The 21,183-nt window shown below is 46.7% G+C and overlaps 1 protein-coding gene and 1 non-coding gene across 2 annotated transcripts; one reads left to right on the plus strand and one right to left on the minus strand.

Moving 5' to 3' along the window:
* Positions 1–3,026: 3,026 nt before the first annotated feature.
* On the minus strand, positions 3,027–19,390 carry LOC135912300 (galactosylceramide sulfotransferase-like). Its single transcript, XM_065444691.2, has 7 exons — positions 19,236–19,390; positions 19,007–19,128; positions 17,226–17,384; positions 15,816–16,026; positions 11,406–11,651; positions 9,269–9,442; positions 3,027–3,457 (listed from the first exon to the last, which is right to left on the minus strand). The coding sequence occupies exons 1-7, from the start codon at positions 19,251–19,253 to the stop codon at positions 3,107–3,109; spliced, it is 1,281 nt and encodes a 426-aa protein (XP_065300763.2). The 5' UTR covers positions 19,254–19,390; the 3' UTR covers positions 3,027–3,106.
* TRNAS-CGA (transfer RNA serine (anticodon CGA)) lies at positions 5,739–5,811 on the plus strand. The gene has a single exon. It is a non-coding gene; the product is annotated as a tRNA-Ser (tRNA).
* Positions 19,391–21,183: the final 1,793 nt, after the last annotated feature.

Consider the following 21,183-nt stretch of genomic DNA (forward strand, 5'->3'; position numbering starts at 1 on the left):
AAATGCAGCCATTTGACTACGTAACGGCCTGTTTTCATCGACAAGGCACAGTGAGTCACAGGGGAATCACAGTTGAATTCCTTTCTCTATGGGCGAACTCTTCCGCGTAATAATTTACTTTGGTGGAAAGTTGTCATCGCGCCTACCTTCAGGCATTACAAAACTACCTAGGTTACAAAACCACCATGGATGCTTTGCCTAACTGAGTTGTTATTCTCTTAGTTATCTTGTGTAAATTGTACAAATTGTATTAGGCTGCAATGATCAAAAAGCATTTCGTTTCAAGCCTATTTCTTTTAACTTAACGTTACTCTTCTTTTGTTTGTGGATTCAGATTTTACAGTGAATATTGTGTCATCGCATTAGGAGCTATTCTGAAGGGTTGCCAGTAGGCGAGCTACCAGGCAATATTCCCAAGGACGGGGTCGAACGTACGCGTTCATATCGTAAACAATGCAACTTTAATTCAAAAATTAAAAGAACACTCTTGCTATCCCATCTACCGGGGGACTTGCTTTATATTAGAAAAAAATATTTTGAAAAATAAGTTTTCTCCGATGCGAGGATTCTTTTGCCAACACTCGTCCCTTCAGTGCGGCACACAGCAGGTGTGTGAGTAGCCGTCGCAGTCCGTTAGCGAATTGACTAAAATTTCTAAATAACCTATAAATTTATGGTTTCGAGGCACATGTTGCAGAGGCTTTATTATAGCGGGGTGCGGTGGGAGGTAAGAGCTATTCACGCGATTTTAGAACGCCAACCGTTATTTAGATATTCGTGGAAAGGAATTTATTATTATTTTTAACTCGTATTCGGAAGCAGGTTACGATCCAAGTGTTCTAAACATGGTTAGAACAACTGAAAAGTCTACGCTTTCGAAGTCCACCGATGACAATTAAGGATGTCTTTCAGTCTGGCAACAGAGTCAGCGCGACTTCTAGCAATTGTTAGACCACATGGCTTATACCGAAAGTTCAGGCGTTTAAAAAGATCGCGTTTCGAGGCTAGTCGGTGACGCGTTATTTCTCTTTTCTTAAGAAAGTAATCCAGCGCTATTTCTTTTAGTCGAGGACACAGAAAGACATGACAGGACAGGCGCTACTCCAACTATCGGAGTTGGACAAGCGAAAACGTAGCGCTCAATTACTTTATTAAGAAATGAAAAAAGATAGTTCATGCGCTCGAGCCTCACTGGGGACAAGGATGTGCTTCAGTATGGCCCGACCGAGTCACGGCAGTGGAACTCAAATGCCCTTCGGTACCCTGCGGGAGGCCCTCAACCGCTCACGCTCATTTTTTGTATTATACGAACAAGCGAAAAGCTATAGCGCTATTGTGACCCAGCATTGCCTACTGCAGCGACTGCACCCACACTTCGCACTCAGCATGGTATGTAGTTTACTGACGTAACACGTTAAAGCAGACGGGAAATCGCCATCACTGTAACCCTAAGAATTTAAAAGGTGTAATGGTGTTGTAGCACACTACTACGTGCCGCAATGGTTCGGTCACAAAAGACGACAACACGCCCAGCACGCTAACGGTGCGCTTGCAGTGGAATCGGGCTTCCACCTGATTGGGCGAGCTCGGCTAAAAATATAATTCGAGGACCCAAGCGCCAGTGTCTGTCTGGTTTTCTTCTCCCCCCCCCCCCCCCTTCTTCCGCGCAAATGAAATTGTGAAAGGCTGACTCATTGTCGTAGCTGCCCTAGCCCTGAATGAGCCTGGCATCTCCTACACAAGTCCTACATCCCCCACCAACTCCCCTTCCTACCCCGCTCTTGCAAGCAAGCAAAAAGATTTGCGAACTCGTTTTTTCAAAAAAGTCTGACCCAAGTGAAACAAGTGGCGACGCGTAATTGGTGTCATGTAGCACTGGTGAAACGAAGACCGAGGTGCGATGGCTACGGCACTGTGCACAAGGGAATGCTGCTAAAGGGATACTAGAGAGTAACACGGAATTCATCTTAGGTAACACACTTAAAAATACTCGTCTAAATTTTCGTTCGTCAGGTGGTAAAGTGTCGAATAATACATCGAGAATAACGAGGCCAAACTTCACCTTGTTCGAATTTCGCCCCAATATCAGGGCGCCTGTACGTCAACGTGAGGTCCCAGATTTTTAAAGTACTTGTCGCGCTCACGGGCCGGTTTCGACGCACTATGAGAGCATGAAAACTTCCTGGGGTCTCTTGGTTTCTTTAGAATGCAGTGTTCGAAGTGCTGTCCGATATCACTAGGCCTTAATGCGCGTCAAAACACACGACGCCAGGTGAGCTGGTACAGAAGCTTTCAAGTTGGGCTAGTTGGTGAAGTTCATCTTGTAATACTGGGATTACTGCGCTAAAACACACGGACAACAGAAGTAGAACAGGACAGGACGCGCACAGCCTCATAACTGAATTTTGTTGGGTGAAAGATGACATATACATACAGTAATCAAAATGACGTCATCATGCTGATAGGCCATCCAAAATCGCTGCCGTCACAATCTTGTGTCCAGAAATTGCACCTCACAAATGGCAAGCACAATGGAGGGATCGCTAACACATACACGCGCTTTCTTCTTTATAACATACGCCTCGAACAGCTGCCGTGTACGACAATCCCTATGACGGATTAAAATTTTTTTATAAAAGCGGAAGGCACACCTTTGTCTCTTTTTCACAATCCCTGCAATGTTTTGCTGCGTGGGAATGCTCGTGAGATGACTTACTCTTAAAATGTTCTTTTAGACGGATATCAGTACAGTGTCCGGTCTGACCGACATAAACACAGCCGCAGGAGAAAGGGAATTCGTAAACAGGTATGGTTTCAGACGGTATAGCGTTGCTGTTTTGCTGTTGCGTAACCATGGTTCACAATAAAGCCTAATGCATCTCTCCGACTTCTCTTTAAATCAAAAGGAAAAAAGAAAACAGCGGACAGCCATTGGATTATGCGCCAACTAAGCCAACAAAGAGTTCTCCTTTAATACACTGTAAATTGTCGACTTGAGCTGAACACAGCCAGAATAAAACCAAACGTTCTCATCATCAAACGTTTTATATACACATTTCTTTCTTGCTTAGAAGAAAGAGGAAGGACGCGCAAGGCGTCACTTCTGCTAGCCGCAGACCGCTCTCCAGGCTAGCTGGAGTGATAACAAAAGGAGCGCGACAGACGAGGTCGCAGCAGACGTCACCGGTGCTGCCCCCTGGCCGGCGCCCCAGCGAGCGAAGTAGAAGGCCGAGATGTCCATGAGCTGGCGGCGGCGCACCATGTTGGTGAAGAGGAGCTCGTTGGCTGCCAGCTGGCGGCACGTGGAGGCCGGCACGATGCGCGAGACGTTCTTGAGCCGGTATCCCACCACGTCGGCTCGGTACACGAACTGCGGCGGAAACACCTTGTCCGCCGAATCTTCCGAGTCCACGCAGTCGCCGTACATAGCCATGCGCATCTTGCGCAGCGCGAACACCTGCAAGAGTAGACAAATGAGCGCACCCTTCGTTAAGAGAAGGCCCAATGTAGTAGCGTGTTTGTCTGTCCTGAGAAGCAATTGCTGACACCGTGGAGGTAGTAAACAAACGAAGAGGAAGGATTACGCTACGCAGCCTGTCTTCGCAAGCTAACTCTGCGTGTTGAACTGCTGCGCTACGGTCACCTTCACAAATTGGGACAAACTTCAGGAACTGAGGCAGAATATCACTCACGCTGGACCTGACTTAGGCACGTAGGCTAAATGCCTCAATAGAAACTAAAACAGTAGTTACAGACGTACATGCAACTTCAGTGCCGGCAGATCGGACGTGACCCGCGTTCCACACGCGTCTGGAAAAAGCGCAGGAAGCTTGTGAGAGCCTTTCCAAGCAACCGCATAACAAACGGTGACGTAAAAGTGTAGACGATAGAAAAATTCAAGCGATTAATCATGCCCGGGCGCTCGAACAAACAGAATGGAACCATATTTGCGACAGCATCTAGAATACGTTACGCAAAAAACACACGTGGCATCTTTTGCGTGCCCTGCTCGGCACAAGGAAGCGCTTGGTCCCTACAATAGAGAAACACGCAAGCACAAGGTAGAAACAAAACATTCGAGGAACGTCGGACCATTTACATACCTGCGGTACATCAGCCATTGTACACAGAACACAAACTACATGCACCTCCCTCACCCCCCAAACAACGACATTGACGGTGACTTCACTATGACAGAACTAGACATAGCATTATTACAAAACAGTAGGATGACGTACGGCGCTGGGCCCTGAAAGCATCACATAAACTCTTCTGCGCAATCTGTTCAACGGGGACAAAGAAACGCTGCTTTCGCACATAAACAAGCCTTGGAACACAGGCGCCCTCCTAGCCGAATGGAGAACGCCAAACATTACCATGATCCCAAGCCAGGGAAGAAAGCCACGGTTTGTAACCTCAGACCAATATATCCTTAACATCATGTGTGGGCAAAACAATGGAACGGCTTACATTGAACATACTTGAAGAATACCTGGAGGACCCGAATCGTTTTCCGCTCCAGCTCATAGGGTACCGCAAGAACATTTCCACACATGGCTTATTTCTCATACTGTAGAACACGTTTCTGTAAGATTGTAAGATTATAAAATTGCAGGCCTTCTAGTGATGACAATGGACAAGATGACAAGATGACAAGATGACAATGGCCAGAAACTCAGTCCCCGCGAACCGCAAATCAACCTGAAGTCGCCAAAAAAGACCTCGTCTTCAAAAAGAAAAAGAAGAAGCGCGTAAAATGAGCGAGACTGAAACACCGGCCGACGTGCTATGCAGTGAAGGCGAAGCAAAGAGATGCTCCGCGCAACCTTGTGATTGTGCAATTCAAAAATTTTTTTCTCGCTTAAAAAAAAAATTTAATCTTTTGAATCTTTGTACATAGATAGCAAAGCATACTATCCGATGCCGACTATGCCATATTTTTACTTGGAACGCTACATTGCGAAAATGAAGCCACAAATTGAGTCAGAACGTAATTTTTTTCATATTTACCATGACATTAAGCAAAAGTTTAGGCTTTATTTCTCATACAAATATTTTTATCATCTAGTATACACGCATATCAAGCCCCTATTGTGAATATATTCCTCGTGGAAACGTTACTTTCCTTTATAAAAATATTAAAAAAGGGGCAATTGTCGACTTTTTCTTACGGCTAAAATTATGTAAATTAAAACAAAATGTAATAAACGACAATAGTCACGAAAGAGCACCGTCTGGCGACTATTTCAAAAAATATTCGCAGTAACAGGTCAAAGCAATAACTTTGTAGAAATTTTTATACCTGGCATAGTTTCACTTGTGTGCGCCATCTTCAAAGCGTCCTCAGGGCATTAGAAATTTTTTTTTTAAAGAAAAATCGCTTGAATAATTACTTCGCACTTTGAGGTAAAACAGTATGATTTTTTTCAGCAGAATCGCAGATGGTCGATAAAACACCGAGTACACTTGAGATGGAATGGCCCATATATATATATATATATATATATATATATATATATATATATATATATATATATATATATATATATATATATATATATATAGTCATATCATAAGAAGCCAACAAGCACTGATACCAAGGACAACACAGGGGAAATTACTTGTGCTTAATAAATGAAATAAAGAAACGATAAATTATTGGAAATTAAAGTGGATGAAACACTCCCAGGGTTCTGCTAGGACACATAAATACCCAAGAAAGTGGACGGGGTAACAGCGCCGCGGTAGCTCAATTGGTAGAGCATCGCACGCGAAATGCGAAGGTTGTGGGTTCGGTTCCCACCTGCGGCAAGTTGTTTTTTCATCCACTTTAATTTCCAATAATTTATCGTTTCTTTATTTCATTTATTAAGCACAAGTAATTTCCCCTGTGTTGTCCTTGGTATCAGTGCTTGTTGGCTTCTTATGGTATGACTAATAAAAATCGGGCCCCTCGGTTAACCCCCATTCTTCTCGTTCACATGTATATATATATATATATATATATATATATATATATATATATATATATATATATATATATATATATATATGTATAAAGGCATTTGATAAAGTATACACACGATCACATACTCAAATCGATTCACGACATTCGATGCGGCGCCGATATGTACAGTTACATACGTAGTTTCCTCAAAGGTAGGACAGCACGCTTCAAGGCCGCGCAGCCACTTTCCTTCCCCATCAATATTAGCCGTGGAGCACCTCAAGGATCGATTATATCTTCCATCTACATGACAGCAATATCAAGGCAGCTATCCACAATCCCAACCCTTCATCACACATTCTGCGCCGACAATTACCCTATGGTGCGAAACCGGATGTCCAGGGGACGTCGAAACAATCCTTCAGGAAGACGTAGACACCATAGCTGACCACTTACACAAACTCGGACTCCAACCATCAGCAGAAAAGTCGGAAATCATCCTCATGAATCCAACGCGATACCAAAAGAAAACAAACGCCCTGACATAACTCAGATTATTAGGCAAACGTATATCAAAGGTGACATCGTGCCGAATGCTCGGATTTATCATAAGTCACAACAACAGTGCAAACTCCAGCGTTATACCATATTAAAAATATCGCCGAAATCTCACGAACGCGACGGATCATTAACAAAAAAAAAAACACGGGCTTAGAGAAGTACAAGCAACACAGCTCGTCTCTGCGCTCGTGTATAGCAGGCTTCTGTACACCGCCCCATTCTTAACGCTAACACAAACACAAACTCGAAAACTCGAACATTCACTCAACACCTTTCACAAGCTCGTCCCGGGTCTACCGATGTACACCTCAAATCAGCGCCTCTAACACGCATGCCTCTTTCACACTCTCGCACCTCTCAACGTTGCGAATAACAACTTGTTGAAACTATAGGTCGAGCTTTTGACATATAATTTTTGAATGTGCTGCCCATTGAATTACTTTAGTATGTCTTGGTGAAGTTCAACAAACTGCCGAAAGGGCAACGCCCAAAATTCATGAGTATGAGCGTGACGTAACCGTGAGCCTGTGCTTGACGTACTTTGTCCCGTGCGTTTGTTCCCAGTTTTAATCGATGTGCCATTGTTTCGGCGCTTCGCTAACCATTCTGTGCACGATTACTCCTGATAAGTTTTTGTAACTTCCTTCACTCCTTGTAATGTATTCACTTAAACTTCACTGTAACTTGCTATTGTGGCAGTCAGGCATGTTGTCTTTTCGTCAACTTGCGCCATGAGGTGGCTGAAAACGGCAACGGAAGTCATTAAAAAATGAACCGCTTCGTGATAACGTGTTGGGCCGACTTTTTGTGGCTTATTTTGCATCACTTCAAGTCCGCTTCTACTTTTCCTTCCTCTAGGCTCGACACAATGAAGCAAGGGTTAGACATTGACAAATTTCGTTATATTGTAGGGATGTGACGAACATTCGAAATTTTAGGATAATGAATCGAATATCGTGTTATTCCATTCGGTCCTCGATTGCAAAAGTAATTATTCAGTTTGGGTTCTCGGATCGATAAAAAATCCGGATAGTTTTCTAATAGTTTTCGTGTACTTTGTGTTGTCTACTATAGATGATAGATCACGAAATCCAAGCCAAAATGCGATAACTTTCATTAAAAAACTGAAATCCGGGGTTTTACGTGCCAAAACCACATGATTATGAGCCACGCCATAGTGGGGAACTCCGGATTAGTTTCGACCACCTGGAGTGCTTTAACGTGCATCCAATGCACGATACCCACAGGCGTTTCTGCATTTCGCCTCCACTGAAATGCGGCCGCCGCGGCCGTGATTTGATCCCGCGCCCTCGATAACTTTCATCCCATTCACAGTGTGCATAACTGTGGACAGCATGCTGTGTCACTTAGGCAGCAAGACATTTCCGGCCAAACACGATAACGACAATAAAATATTACTGCATGGTTGGCCCTCGGTGTTTTGTGTTCGTGCAATTAATTGTCCAGTCTTGTTTTTTGCTCACAAGACCTTAGTGAGACAATAAACCGAAGCAAAACGTAGCAGAAATTTACTTTTCTTTCAATTTTCGATTGCAATGTACGATTACTTACAGGTTAAGGTTAACTTTATCATGAAAATTATGTTCCAAAGAAGGGAAAAACCAAAGGAGAGCTGAAGAAAATGCAACTCTGAGAGCGCTGGGAGCCGTTCTCGCGAGCGTGCTGCTCTTCGTTAATGATTGATATTTAGTGGTGGTGAGAAAAGTTGGGAGAAGAGGGGAAAGAGCTGAGGCAGAGGTCCCTCGCCACCTCCTTCGTGCCTCTGTTTGCGCCATGAGATTGTCAGGTAAACGCCAACCACCATGCCTACCAGGCGATGCGGCCAATCAACAGCCCCTATCGCCATGCCATACCCTTCCATGTACATAGAAAGTGCGGCGGGCGCGCGCGAATGAAGCTACACTCACAGCACGCCGAGTCAAAGCAAGGCGAGTAGAAGTCGAACGCAAGCACAAACGCAAACAAGTGCGGCTGAATAATGTATTCTAAGAATAATGGCAATAATATAAATTAAGAATATGAAAAAAAAAGAAATGTTTGGATTACTGTAAGAATTATAAATTCTGCAATATAAGGTAACGTTTTATTTATATGCATAATTATTTTTACTTTATGTTATTTTTGATGTATACAAATTATACACATCCAAATCAAGCTCCACTTCAAGCCCACAAAGCACTTAATTCGTATCAGATCTCATACACTAAGTAAGACGTATGAAATGACCTATAAGCGAAAAAAAAGCTAAAATAGTGTTCTTGACACGCTGGAGCGTGCTTTCAGTTGTGGAAGGCTCAGCAGACAAGTCATGAATAATTACCGTGTCAAATAATTCAGAATATACCTAAGACTTCTATTATTTATGTTTTTACGAATGCAATTTTTAGTTCACCAAAGTTATTGTTCCAATTTTTTCTTCGTGTAGAATCGTGTTCGCGCTTTTGTGGTCCCAAACACAGAAGCAGTAATTCACCGTAACTCGTTTGAAGGAAGTTATCAACGACCAAGTCTTCACAGTTACGGCAAAGAGTGTAAATAACCAGTCGTTTTGCATGCGTGGTTTGGCGGGTGCGCGTGCAGCGTACACGAGAGCTGACAAAGCAACGAGCACGCGCCCGCCATCACTCGTGTGCACTGCTTGATGTTGTCCAGTTACGGTGATGGTTAACGAGTAACAGAACACGAATTCGCAAAACGGTTCTCGCGAGTCGTAACACTGCATGCGCTTGTCTCGCGCACCTCCTCCTTCATTCGCTCGGCGCCAAACGCTGCGATCTCCTCGAGCAGCCTGCTCTTGAAGAAGCCGTACAGCGCCACGTCCACGTAGTTGGCCGTCAGGATGGCGCGACGGGCCTTGTCCGGGATGCGGCTCGGTAGGAACTGCGAACTCCGCGCGTTCTGCTGGAAGCTCACCTGCGCGAAGTTTCACAGTGACGTCACCACAGGTGGCCAACCTTGCGGCCAGAGGAATCAGACCACTATATAAGGGAATAAGGATGGTCGGGAAAAACTTCTTAAAGAAGTGACCACGTGTCACTCTAGGACTAAAGAAAAAAAAAGATTAAAGAAACCTGCTGGAAGCTCACCTGCGCGAAGTTTCACAGTGACCTCACCACATGTGACCGACTTTGCGGCCAGAGGAATCAGCCCACTATATAAAGGAATAAAGATGGTCGGGGAAAAACGTCTTATATAAGTGACCAACCACGTGTCACTCTAAGACTAAAGAAAGAAATATTAAAAAAAACATCATGCTGGCGTTACCATGAGTCGATCTGCGAGGTTTCGCCGCCACGAAGAATTGTCAACGTTTCATGCCGACAGCATTCGTTTGGGTCAAAAAGTTTGAGCTCAATTTATGGGCATATACTAGCTATAGCCCGCTTTACCAGAAATTTTGAATTCATGACCGCCTATTGGGATGTTGAGATGAATTTGTCTTCTCACCGGTAAATTCGGAACTGCGGGAATTTAGCCTCCATATGGAGGTATCAGAAAAACGTTCATGCTTAAAACACCGCAGGTCAGTTAGGATGAGCCTAACAATTACACCTTGATTATCACAAATCTCTGCGGGGGCATTTGCATGGGGCCTGCGTGGGTGGCAAGAAACGTTTTGTACTTGTGTCATCACGGGCCTATATATATACAGAAGTTTAACCCCAACAGACATGGTCTGAAAAGCTCCGTACTGGCATCGCAGCGAGCAATTTTGGAATTGCAAATGAAACCGTACCGACTCATGTTTACTTCAGCTATGGAAATATGCTGATGCACTTTTTTTAATGGTATTCTAGTCTTGAAGATAAATCTAGTAGCCGCTTATCATCGTGTAGCAGATAAACTGACACAAAAAAGGCAAATGGTTAACACGCGCTTTTAGTCTAATCGCAGAGCGAACTAACCGGTATGTAACTGAGTAACCGTATATTCCACAAGCCTGGCCTCGCGTAACGTATGCAGCTGAGCTGTTTATTTTTTAATCGATTTCTTTCTCCCTACAAGCATGGCGAAGTTAGTACAGCAACCTATTGCGCTGTACAACAACCTGGACCCACAGTAACGTTATGAGGACTATATTTACATATGAAGGGTTAATTTATTTCTGGGGTTTTACGTGACATAGCCACGATGTGATTATGAGACACGATGTAGTGGAGGACTTCGGATTGTGTTTGACCACCTGGGGTTCTTTAACGTGCCCCAAATGAAGGGCACACGGGCGTTTTTGCATTCTATCTCCATCAAAATGTGGCCGCCGTCACCGCTATCCGATTCCGCGCCCTCGGGTAATTAGCAGCGCGACGCCAAAGCCCCTACGCCAACCCGGCGGGTCTTGACGGGTTAGCGTGCATTTTCTTGAAACGAAGTCTCATAAAAGTTAAGTTTCTTTAGGGGTGTTTTTCAGTGCATTTAGCACAGAATCTAGATGGAGTGCATTTATAAACTTAAGCCGGGTAAAAAATGCAACGATGTCTTGCGCTCGCGGATGCATTATCGCGCTCAGTATGAGCTACAACGCGTGACGCGTTGTAGCTCATACTGAGCGCAATAGTGCTCTTGCAGAAAGGTGAGAACGAGTTCGCGTCTTCCATTCGGACACCACAGACTCACCGATGCAACCAAAAGCAATATCGCATCTAGATACACAAATTTATGTCGCATTGCACTAGCTGGTTAGAATACTATCGCATTTCATGGGACAGAGCCAAGATCGAGTCTTGGCAAGGTTGACAGTTTTTTTTTCTTATGTTTATTTTAGTGTGCGTCTTGCGTACAACGTGAGCTTAGTTTCAAGAACAAAGCCGTAAAGAATGGTTCACTGGCTTGAAACGAATCAGAGTTATGTGTGCTGCATGTGTGCTGTGCTGCTCACCACATCCTTGGTGGTCCAGCACATCGCGTGCTTGAGGAGCACCAGCGACTCGTCCATGAGCTCGGCAATCAGCACCAGGTCGAGCTCAGAGTTGAGGCGCCGGATGAAGTTGACGACGACACGGGATTCGTTCATGACCCCGGTGGGCAGGCCCAGGTCGAAGGACATCTGGTTGGTGCCGATGCGACCGTAATCGGTGCGCTTCCCCGACAGGTACGACATGAAGTGTCCCTTCCCACGCGAGTCCTGCGTGAAAACCGTACACCGTTAGGCAGAGACGCCACGAAAGAAAAGAAAATTGTCATCCACTCGAATGTAGCAAAGAGATAGCTGCATGAACCATCAGAAAACACACCTTGTGGGAGTGCCCTGCCAACACCGCCTTCAGAAAGAGTACACTTTCTAAACTATCATCCAACGAGCTTCCCGGCAGCTGAGAGGAGCGGTCAGCTCCCCCACGAAAGTCTGAAAAACTATGGTGGCCGATTCTGGTGCAGCACGTCAAGAACGTTCTGCACCGGGCCTCCTGGCACCAGTCTGGGCCAGGAGGCCCGGACTGGGGCTTTAGTTCCTTTGCTATTTATTATTTGTTATTTTTTGTTATTTCTCTCTCTCTTCCTCCACCTGACGGAACTCCGCGGAAATATATCATCTGCCATATTCAGAGACGCCATTTTGGGTGTTTACGCGGTACAGCAGGGATTCGAAACGTTTGAATTATCAAATAGAACATTAAGGAAGGGGGTTAACCGAGGGGCCCGATTTTTATTACTCATCATCAGAAGCTAACAAACACTGACACCAAGGACAACATAGGGGACATTACTTGTGCTTAATAAATGAAATAAAGAAACGATAAATTAATGGAAATTAAAGTGGCTGAAAAAACAACTTGCCGCAGGTGGGAACCGAACCCACAACCTTCGCATTTCGCGTGCGATGCTCTACCAATTGAGCTACCGAGGCACCATTTCCCCATTCGTTTTCTTGGGTATTTATGTGTCCTAGTAGAACCCTTGGAGTGTTAGCCAGCGCCACCACTCACAGACCTTGGCGGCGGACGTGGAAGGTCATTTTTGCCGAAGGCGTCACGAGAACGTGATATTTTTGGGTGAAGGCAACTGATCACGGCAGCGGTAGTGTTCCAGGGAGCAGAGTTGCGCATAACTTTTCCGGTGCCGCTCGCACCGCTATTGGCCGAGCGCGAAAAATGACGTCAAATGATCCTGCGGGAGCATATACAGGAACACTAGGCAGCGGCGGCGGCGGCACCGCCGCCGCCGCCGTTGCCGCTGTTGCTGCTGCCGATGATGATGATGATAATGATGATGATAATGATGATGATTAGTGCGACTGGGTTATTTTTTTGTAGTTTCTATGTTAGCATGTTGGAACCATTTGGACAATATTGCTGAAGAATCGAGGACGCCGCATGCCACCGACGTCCTGCGCGACGAGAGACCGAGGAGCAGCGAAGCTCAGCAGCAGCTAAGCCTAGTGTGGGTGAGATAGAGCAATACGTATCGCGCGCCGGCTTCCGAGAGCGAGAGGGCGGCACCTGTACGCGCGCGTCACGCGACTGCCTCGCCGACGACCACCCGTCTAGGCCCGCGGCGAGGCGGCGCCTTATCTGCTCCGTTGAGGCGCGCTGTTGACGTGGCGTCGCGGCGATGCCCTCTCCCTTCACTGAACTCCTGGCGCGCTAGTGCGGCAACAGGTGTTCCGATTAGCCCGCTCTGCTCCGTCGAGGTGCACTACTGATATGGCGTCGCAGCCAATGGGAATTTAGGTGCCGTTTCGCTGCTACAGACGCCGGCTTTTTCGCTCAATGGGCTATTTGATGCTTTCGCACCAAAATGCGAGACGCGTTTCAGCAGCATGTCAAAACTCTGTGAACATAAGTGAAAGGTAAACATGGGAGATAAGTATACATCAGTAATTACTTGGCTGGAATCAGACTGTGCTGATTTTTCTTGAAATGGTTGAAATTTCAAGTTTGGTGCTTCACTAGAAATTTAGTCTTACGTATTTTCAATGTAGATTTGTTTGTAATTTAGGCGGCTAGTTTAAACAAAAGTTAATGAGTAACCTTGTGCCACGGCTGTTGCTGAAACGAAAGAGGCGTACATTGGAATGCATTTGTTCATCGGCTCGCAACACAGCTTTTTAACACTGGCGAAATTTTCGAAGATTTAGGGATATTAAAAAATTTGCTAAAATCGTGGGAAATCTCGCGCTAGGACGTTGAAATGGCTAAACTGCTGACGTGATGGTACGTTTTTATGCCAGTGACCGCACAATACCTTTATATTAGCATGTGAAATATTACTTGATCGTAGAACAGCGCAGTGAACATATATTGCCAAGCAAGCGACACGGTGTGAATGCCCTTCGTCCTTTATAAAAGTGCTACTAAACAATTTGGCCCTTTGTGCCTTTAGCTATGCTGACAATGTTCATGCACTCTAAATTAATTTTCTATCTGCAAACGGGGAAACAAACATATAGGGGAACGTTAAACAAAGCAGCACGGACACACACAACCTACAACCGATTACCACCCTTCACATATCCCCAACTGCCACTTCGGAGGAGGCTGAAGAGGCTGCCATTGCCCTATAGCTATTACGCGCACGGAGGCCCGGTATATATTATCGGACTCTAAAACTGCGATACTAAATTTTGCACGCGAGAGAGTTCACGTCCCTGCATTTCGCATACTCGACTCCCTCGCTGCACATCCGCCCCGCCACATGGAGCTCATATGGATGCCTGCCCACTCTGGGAATCCTTGAAACGAGGCTGCCAACGCTTTAGCCCGAAGTTCTCTGAACCGGGCACCGGCGGCCTCTGATCCAGGGTTCTCACGGGAGCGCATGCATTCATTCAGTGAACTGACGCAAGCCTGCAAAGCCGAGCGTCGGCTCTACCCCCCACCCCATCCCTCCCTCGACAATTATCACCAGACACTTTGGAGGCGGCTCCAAACACGCACCTTACCCTCCCCTTATATACGCTCGCGCTATCACCACGTCCACACCGACCCCTCCTGTACCCTCTGCCAACACCCCAAAGCCACTCTCGATCACATCCTTTTCCTCTGCCCGGCGGATCCTCCCCCGCGGAGCCTGGAGCACCTTACTACTTGGGAGGCTTGGGAGACCCTACTGCGCTCCGAGGACCCGGCCAAGCAAGCCATCGCCACAGACCCGCCGTGGTTGCTCAGTGGCTATGGTGTTGGGCTGCTGAGCACGAGGTCGCGGGATCGAATCCCGGCCACGGCGGCCGCATTTCGATGGGGGCGAAATGCGAAAACACCCGTGTGCTTAGATTTAGGTGCACGTTAAAGAGCCCCAGGTGGTCAAAATTTCCGTAGTCCTCCACTATGGCGTGCCTCATAATCAGAAAGTGGTTTTGGCACGTAAAACCCCAAATATTATTATCAAGCCATCGCCACAGGCCGGGCTGCCAGCGTCATGAGCCTCCGGAACATGAACGTTTGAGTGCAGTGGGACCTTGCGGGGGCCCAAAGACCTGCGTGTCCGCAACTCCCCTGTGTACAATAAAGTTATCACCACCCCCACCATGCATAACACCGAGCTAGACCATGTGGTTCGTACGTCTGGCCGCCCGTCCGTCCCTCCATCCATCCGTCCGTCCATCCATCCATCCTCGATGGTGCATTAGATGAGACCGACGGGAATACGTCGGCATTAGTCAGTGCCAAGTGAAAAATTAGATAACTCTAGCTTGACATTTTCTGCCTGTTCCGCTCAGAGTAGCGCACATACACACGGCAGATCAGCAGGAACGCGCTAGTGTGCTTACAGTGGCGAGCGCCAATTGCTCACGCCAGCAGGAATTAAGGCAGAACACTGCCGTGGCTCCGCCACGGAGGTGATTGAGCATAGCGTTCGCGGCACATCGACTTCGCTTCATCTTAAATTTTTTTTCGTTGAGTTCACTTTTTCTCTGGAGGCCCTCTCATGCTCCGCCTGCGAGCCGCGCATACGCCGTCGAGCGGGACAGCACGACAACGGCGACGGCGGCGCCGACGGCATTTGTGGGTCTACCGCAATAAATTTCGCACTCCGACGCAGGTCGCGCTTCTGCTGGTTGTTCCCTTTGATTGACACCTGATGCAGAGTGCGCCAATGCACGCTATAGTCGCACGAAATGCTTGGGGTGAAGGGGGGGTGGGTAGTCCCCTCAAGAAATTCGCTGTGAAAGGAGCACAATGCAGTCAACGAACTACTTCCATTATACCGGCATTAGTTGCGATTTCCCGCTTGTTCTGTCCTCTTCGCTGCAGTGTGTCGTTCTCGTTTGCGCGATACAAAGTGCAAAGCCTGCGCAGCTGCTCTCAGTTCCTCTACGGAAATGCAGCGTGCGACACCGTTTGACGCCCACCTCGAAGTCGTCGATGTGTATGCCCTTCAGCTTGAGGGTGGCCGCGAGCGACTCGAACATGGCCATGGGCTCCCGGAGTATGGTAATGATGAAGACGTCATTGCCGAGGAGGCGCGCGTACTCCTGGCGCGTCGAGAAGCGGTTGTGGTGTGCCAGGATGTGGTACTGACGACCGTAGCGAGCTAGGTCGGGAACCATGTCGTGGCGGAACCTTGGGAAAAAAATGAGAGGACATTGCCAGCAATCTGTGACATGAGGGGGCCTTAAAACCCCGTACTAGTTCCGCCTACAAAACCGTACTGCATCTTCCATCTGTACCTCCGCCGCCCCAAAACTAAATTTCCCTGCACAGAGACACAAATTCATTACCAGCTTGACGTCGTGAAAATGGAGCGAGCGCATTGGCTGGTTCATCTACGCAGACTGCGAGCTGAACAGCGTTGTACTTACCGCTGCATTCTTAGGTATTGCCACACACTATATAATGAAAGGCATGGTCTCGCGATTGAAGACAAGTGCACCGTAGTCTTGATCATGCAATGAGTGAGGGTATAGCAAGGGTGATTTTCATTGAAGTGGTGCATCTTCACGCTAAAAAAGTAAAGGGGGCTTCCTTCACCTTAAACAAAAGCAATAGCCGCACAGGTTTTGATGTTATCATTTCTTGTTAGGTTTAAAGCTAGCACTGACATTAAAATTTGTTGTTACGTACCATTGAGTTGATTTCAACTCCACAGTGGCAGAACGAAAATATCAACGCCCATGATATCTGCCTACGACAGATTTTTTTAGGCTCACTGAGACGCTTGCCTGTGACCTGAAGAATCCCATCTCTAAATATATCTCGTGCACTTGTAGCATCCGTTAAATCTTACCTTCAATGTTATTGAGGATTAATTTATGTTCCGTTGAACCACCATCCAGCACAACATGACGAATAATTAAGAAAACTTTAGTTTCATAACCTCTGATTCGAAGCAACATTCAAGTTTAATCTCACTTAGGGCTTTATAAAACATTGGTTCATGGTATGTTTTACAGTCCACACGTAAAATTTATAGAGACAATATGGGCACTCAACTTCAGTGCGACGACTCATGCTATAGTCATGCTAAATCATTGGTACATCTGTGCGTGACCATCACTGCTTTTCTGTTATATGTACCCACGCTTTCGATACGGCGAGTCCTTAAGCCATATTATCTTTTACATTTTTGCCCTTGGAACACTGCCACGACCCATGCTAGTCATGCTAAAGCCTTGGTCATTTGTGCGTGACCATCCCTCCTTTTCTATGTTATGTGTACCTGCGCTCTCGATATGGCGAGTCCTTAAGCCACATTATCTTTTACATTTTTGCCCCTGGAACGCCGTCAACTGGCTGGTCCCGTCTCTTAGCGCACCACATACCTTGTCGGGTGTCCGAGGTAGACGTCGCGGGGCCCGATGGCAAAGGTCAGGTTACGCGAGTAACCGAAGCGCATGACGATGTTCTGCACCGACGTACCCGCGCACTTGTGCGTCTTGATGAAGGCCACGCGGTTGCGCTCCGAGCAGCCGGCGCCAACTCTGCGGGTACGCGATGAACGCGAACGCGCCATCAGTTCGGGATAAGGTCCCTATAGATTGTGTATAGGGACTGTACTTCGGAAAGGACGCCAGCGCCTTTCGTCGACCTCTGCAGTCCGCTTCACTAGCACAGTGTCACCAGCGGCAGGGAGGGATCGAGGGAGGGGAGTGGGTTACACTGTCCAGTTCCGCCGCGTTGGCGTTTTTTAGCCAATCGGAGTGACTGCGTATAGCAGTTCTGTGAGCCCATCGTAGCGACAAGTTTGACAGTGCTGCGGAATTCGACAACGTTTGGAACAGGGGCGCAGTGTCGCAGACAACGCTGGATTTCGTTGGATTGAACGTTGGAATCAAATCCGATCCTGTATGCGCACTTGCATTCACTCTATTTTTACGGCCGATTGCAGTCACAGAGCAACAAACTGATACCCGAAATCGTATAGTGTTGTAACTTCCCCGTCACATTTACTAATGACTCAGAAAGCGACGCTTAAAATTTTCATAATATACACAAGTTGGTACCAGCGTAGAGAGGGACGGGCTCAATAAGCTCACGCTCGCCTTGGGGCGGTGTCTCGTCCTGTTACGGCCTCTCCGGACGCCGAGTTTTGTCCCGAGATGCCTGCATGCCCTGTGGTGCCGAATCGGCTGTTCGCCTTCTTGTGTGTCGTTGCACCACATTCAAATAAGAGTCCAGAGGCAGCCGGCAAAGCGCAACACTTTCGGATGGGAGGCAACGGCGCCTGCGATTCTATGACGGTTCGGAAAGCGAACCGTTCCCTTGCCTTTGTGCGATTAGTCACAACAGCGCTCTTGCTGACGAAAGTGCGGTTCAGATTAATCACGCCAGTGCAAGCGAAATGTTCGCTTACCGAACCGTTAAAGGTTTACACTCTTCCTGGAACGCATGAGCACTTACGGCTCCTACACTCTCTCGATGCAGCTTTAATAAGCAATGCTCTATACATATGCCCTGGCTAAAGAACCGTACAAGCCATAGCGCGTTTCGTGTCGCACGCATATGGCGTTAAAAAGATGTGTAACAATACCGAAACGCACATTTTAATTTACTGAATAGCGTGGCAAATAGTTTTCGTTCACATAAGCAAAACTTGGCATAAATCTTATATCTACCTCTGACGCACCCCACCCCCCCTCCCCCCTTCTTTTTGCTTTGGCGTCAGATGAAACAGCTAGGTTACTTTGCCCTTCACAATGGTGGCGGAAAGCCACCGTGGGTACAGGGTTGTCGATACTTTGCAAAAGGTCTGTTCACGTGCTGTAGGCGCCGTGCGTATGACGCGAAAGCGCAATTGATTGTGACGTCACTAACGCGGCGTCCCAGGGGTTCCTTCAAAAAGACCGCATCGTGTTTTCTTTTTTTTCGACATTTCTTTTTTAAGTTTGAACTGTTTTCGCAACATATACATTTTGGCGTAATACTTTGCAGACGCGATAGTCGCCGCGAGATTTATGCTCTGCTTGAAATGCTCGAAACTGGTGACTTTTTAGTTGAGTCAGATGGTCACTGCATGGAGCCTGTGGCTTTTGTGAATTCCTGAAAACACCGCCACATTGGGCAGCATCGTTGTAAGGTTATATAATAGAACGTGGCCAGTTACCCAGCACAGCTGAGGAACAACGCGATGACCGCAGCGCCAATGAAGAAAGCCGCGATGACATGAACGGGTCCGCGACGGAGCAGCAAGACCGCCTGGTGGTGCCGCAGGCGGAGGAACATAGCCTTTTGCGAACGTGAAATGCAAACAAAAAAGGGAAATCGATCAAGCAGCTTGTACACTGCGCCGAAAGAGCAACGCTGTAGTTTGATGAAAGCGGAATAAAACGCACCGTATTTACCAGGACCATGCTTGGGATTTTAGGCAAGCGCGAGAAAGTGGGACCGGAGGCACCTGAACGTCAGCCAGCTGGGCCCGCGCTCCTCAAACTTCGTCTTTATCGTCTGCGATATGGCTGGCTGCTTGGTTGTTTTAGCGGAGTTTTCTCTGGAAGACCGGTTATGAATAGGATGGTAGGAGCGTTTAGCAAAATAAAATTGTGTGTATATATATATATATGTATATAGCAAAATAAGTTGAAAGGAAACTAGTAATTGAAATATTGACGTTAACAATACGTCAACTGACACGCACAAATACGGGGGGAATAATAACTAAATGTTACAGTAACGAAATATAATGATTCATATGGAGAAAAAAAAACAAGAACGTTAAACTATTCTTGACTGACAGAGAAAACTGAAGGTGACATCGCAACCGTTCCCGTGGCTAAAACAGAGAGTGGTATAGCACCAAAGGAAAGGACTACCGAAATAGTCAAGTTCCGGAGAAGTCACCAACACTGGTTATATAGGCGGACACTTCTAACCCTTCCGGTGCCATGGCAGATAGCAAAAATAGTTTGCTTGTTGACATCCAAGCAGCAATTATAATAAAATGGGCCCTAATAAGCCAGACAAATTTTCATATTCACTTGAATGGCATCCCCATCGAGTCACTATGTGGAATCACCTGCAATACATGTATATATATATATATATATATATATATATATATATATATATATATATATATATATATATATATATATATATATATATATATATATATATATATATATATACGAGAAGAAAGGGGGATAACCAAGGGGCCCGATTTTTATTAGTCATATCATAAGAAGCCAACAAACACTGGCACCAAGGACAACATAGGGGAAATTAATTGTGCTTAGTAAATTAAATAACGAAACGATAAATTAATGGAAATTACAGTGGATGAAAAAACAACTTGCCGCAGGTGGGAACCGAACCCACAACCTTCGCATTGCGAAGGTTGTTTGCGAAGGTTGTGGCTAACACTCCCAGGGTTCTACTAGGACACATAAATACCCAAGACCCCGCAGGGGCGTCTGAGTAAGCAGGCGTTTGGTGTGTTGCGACACCACGTACCCGAGCACACGAGGGTTGGACCCTCCCGCGTGTAGCCGTGCGCGGCTTAGCCGTGTCTGGGGAAAAGGGGATCCTGGAGGTTGAGCTGATGCTGGGTGTTTGGACCTTTAAGGCCCCCCGGCGGAGGCAACACACCTCTTCGGCCTCGGCTTCACATAGACGGCACCTCCAGGCTGACCCACCTGGAGGAAATCGGCAGTCACCTTTTCCTGTCCTCCTCTTCAATCTTCGTCTTTCTCTCTCACTTTCAATCTTTCCTGTCTTCTCTTCGCTTCTTCTTACTTCCAGACTTCCAGGTGGCGAGGGTTAACCTGGTGTAGTTATCCAACCTTGGGTATCGTATATTAGGTTATAGCGGCGATGCATGGCTGGCGTCTTCAGGCTTCCAATCCTGTAGCGTCCCCTTGTTGGGCTCGGTGGTGGGTGGCCACCATCGCCGCCGAATTTTCCAATTTTTTATGGCAGAAGCTTTTCCCCCATTACCTGATCGCTCCCTGAAGAGGGGGCGCACCGATGAACAATTCAACTTCTTTATGCAACCGAAAGTGTCCTTCCCTCAATACCACGTTGTCCACAGTCAGCACGAAAAGAAGACAGTCCGAATGATATCACCATTTCTTGTAGCAAAATCCATCACTGAAGCAATAGGCCCAGGTTATAAAGTAACGAAGATGGGAAGTGGCGATCTTCTACTCGAAGTTCGCGACAAGCCACAGTACGACAAACTTTCAAAACTTGTAGCATTTGGGGACATTCCCGTTTCTGTAGGCCCACACAGGTCGATGAACACAGTGCGCGGTGTCATCTCAGAAGATGACCTTCTCGAACTCA

This window comes from Dermacentor albipictus, chromosome 6 (genome assembly GCF_038994185.2).
Source record: "Dermacentor albipictus isolate Rhodes 1998 colony chromosome 6, USDA_Dalb.pri_finalv2, whole genome shotgun sequence".
In the NCBI taxonomy this organism is placed as follows: Eukaryota; Metazoa; Arthropoda; class Arachnida; order Ixodida; family Ixodidae; genus Dermacentor; species Dermacentor albipictus.

Excerpts from the sequence above, each read along its gene's own strand:
- LOC135912300 (XM_065444691.2), bottom strand. Across the intron at positions 17,385-19,006 it reads TTGTTCCTCAGCTGTGCTGG|AGTTGGCGCCGGCTGCTCGG; the intron begins GTAACTGGCCAC and ends GCGTACCCGCAG. Across the intron at positions 3,458-9,268 it reads CCGAGCGAATGAAGGAGGAG|GTGTTCGCGCTGCGCAAGAT; the intron begins GTGCGCGAGACA and ends CTACTCTTGCAG.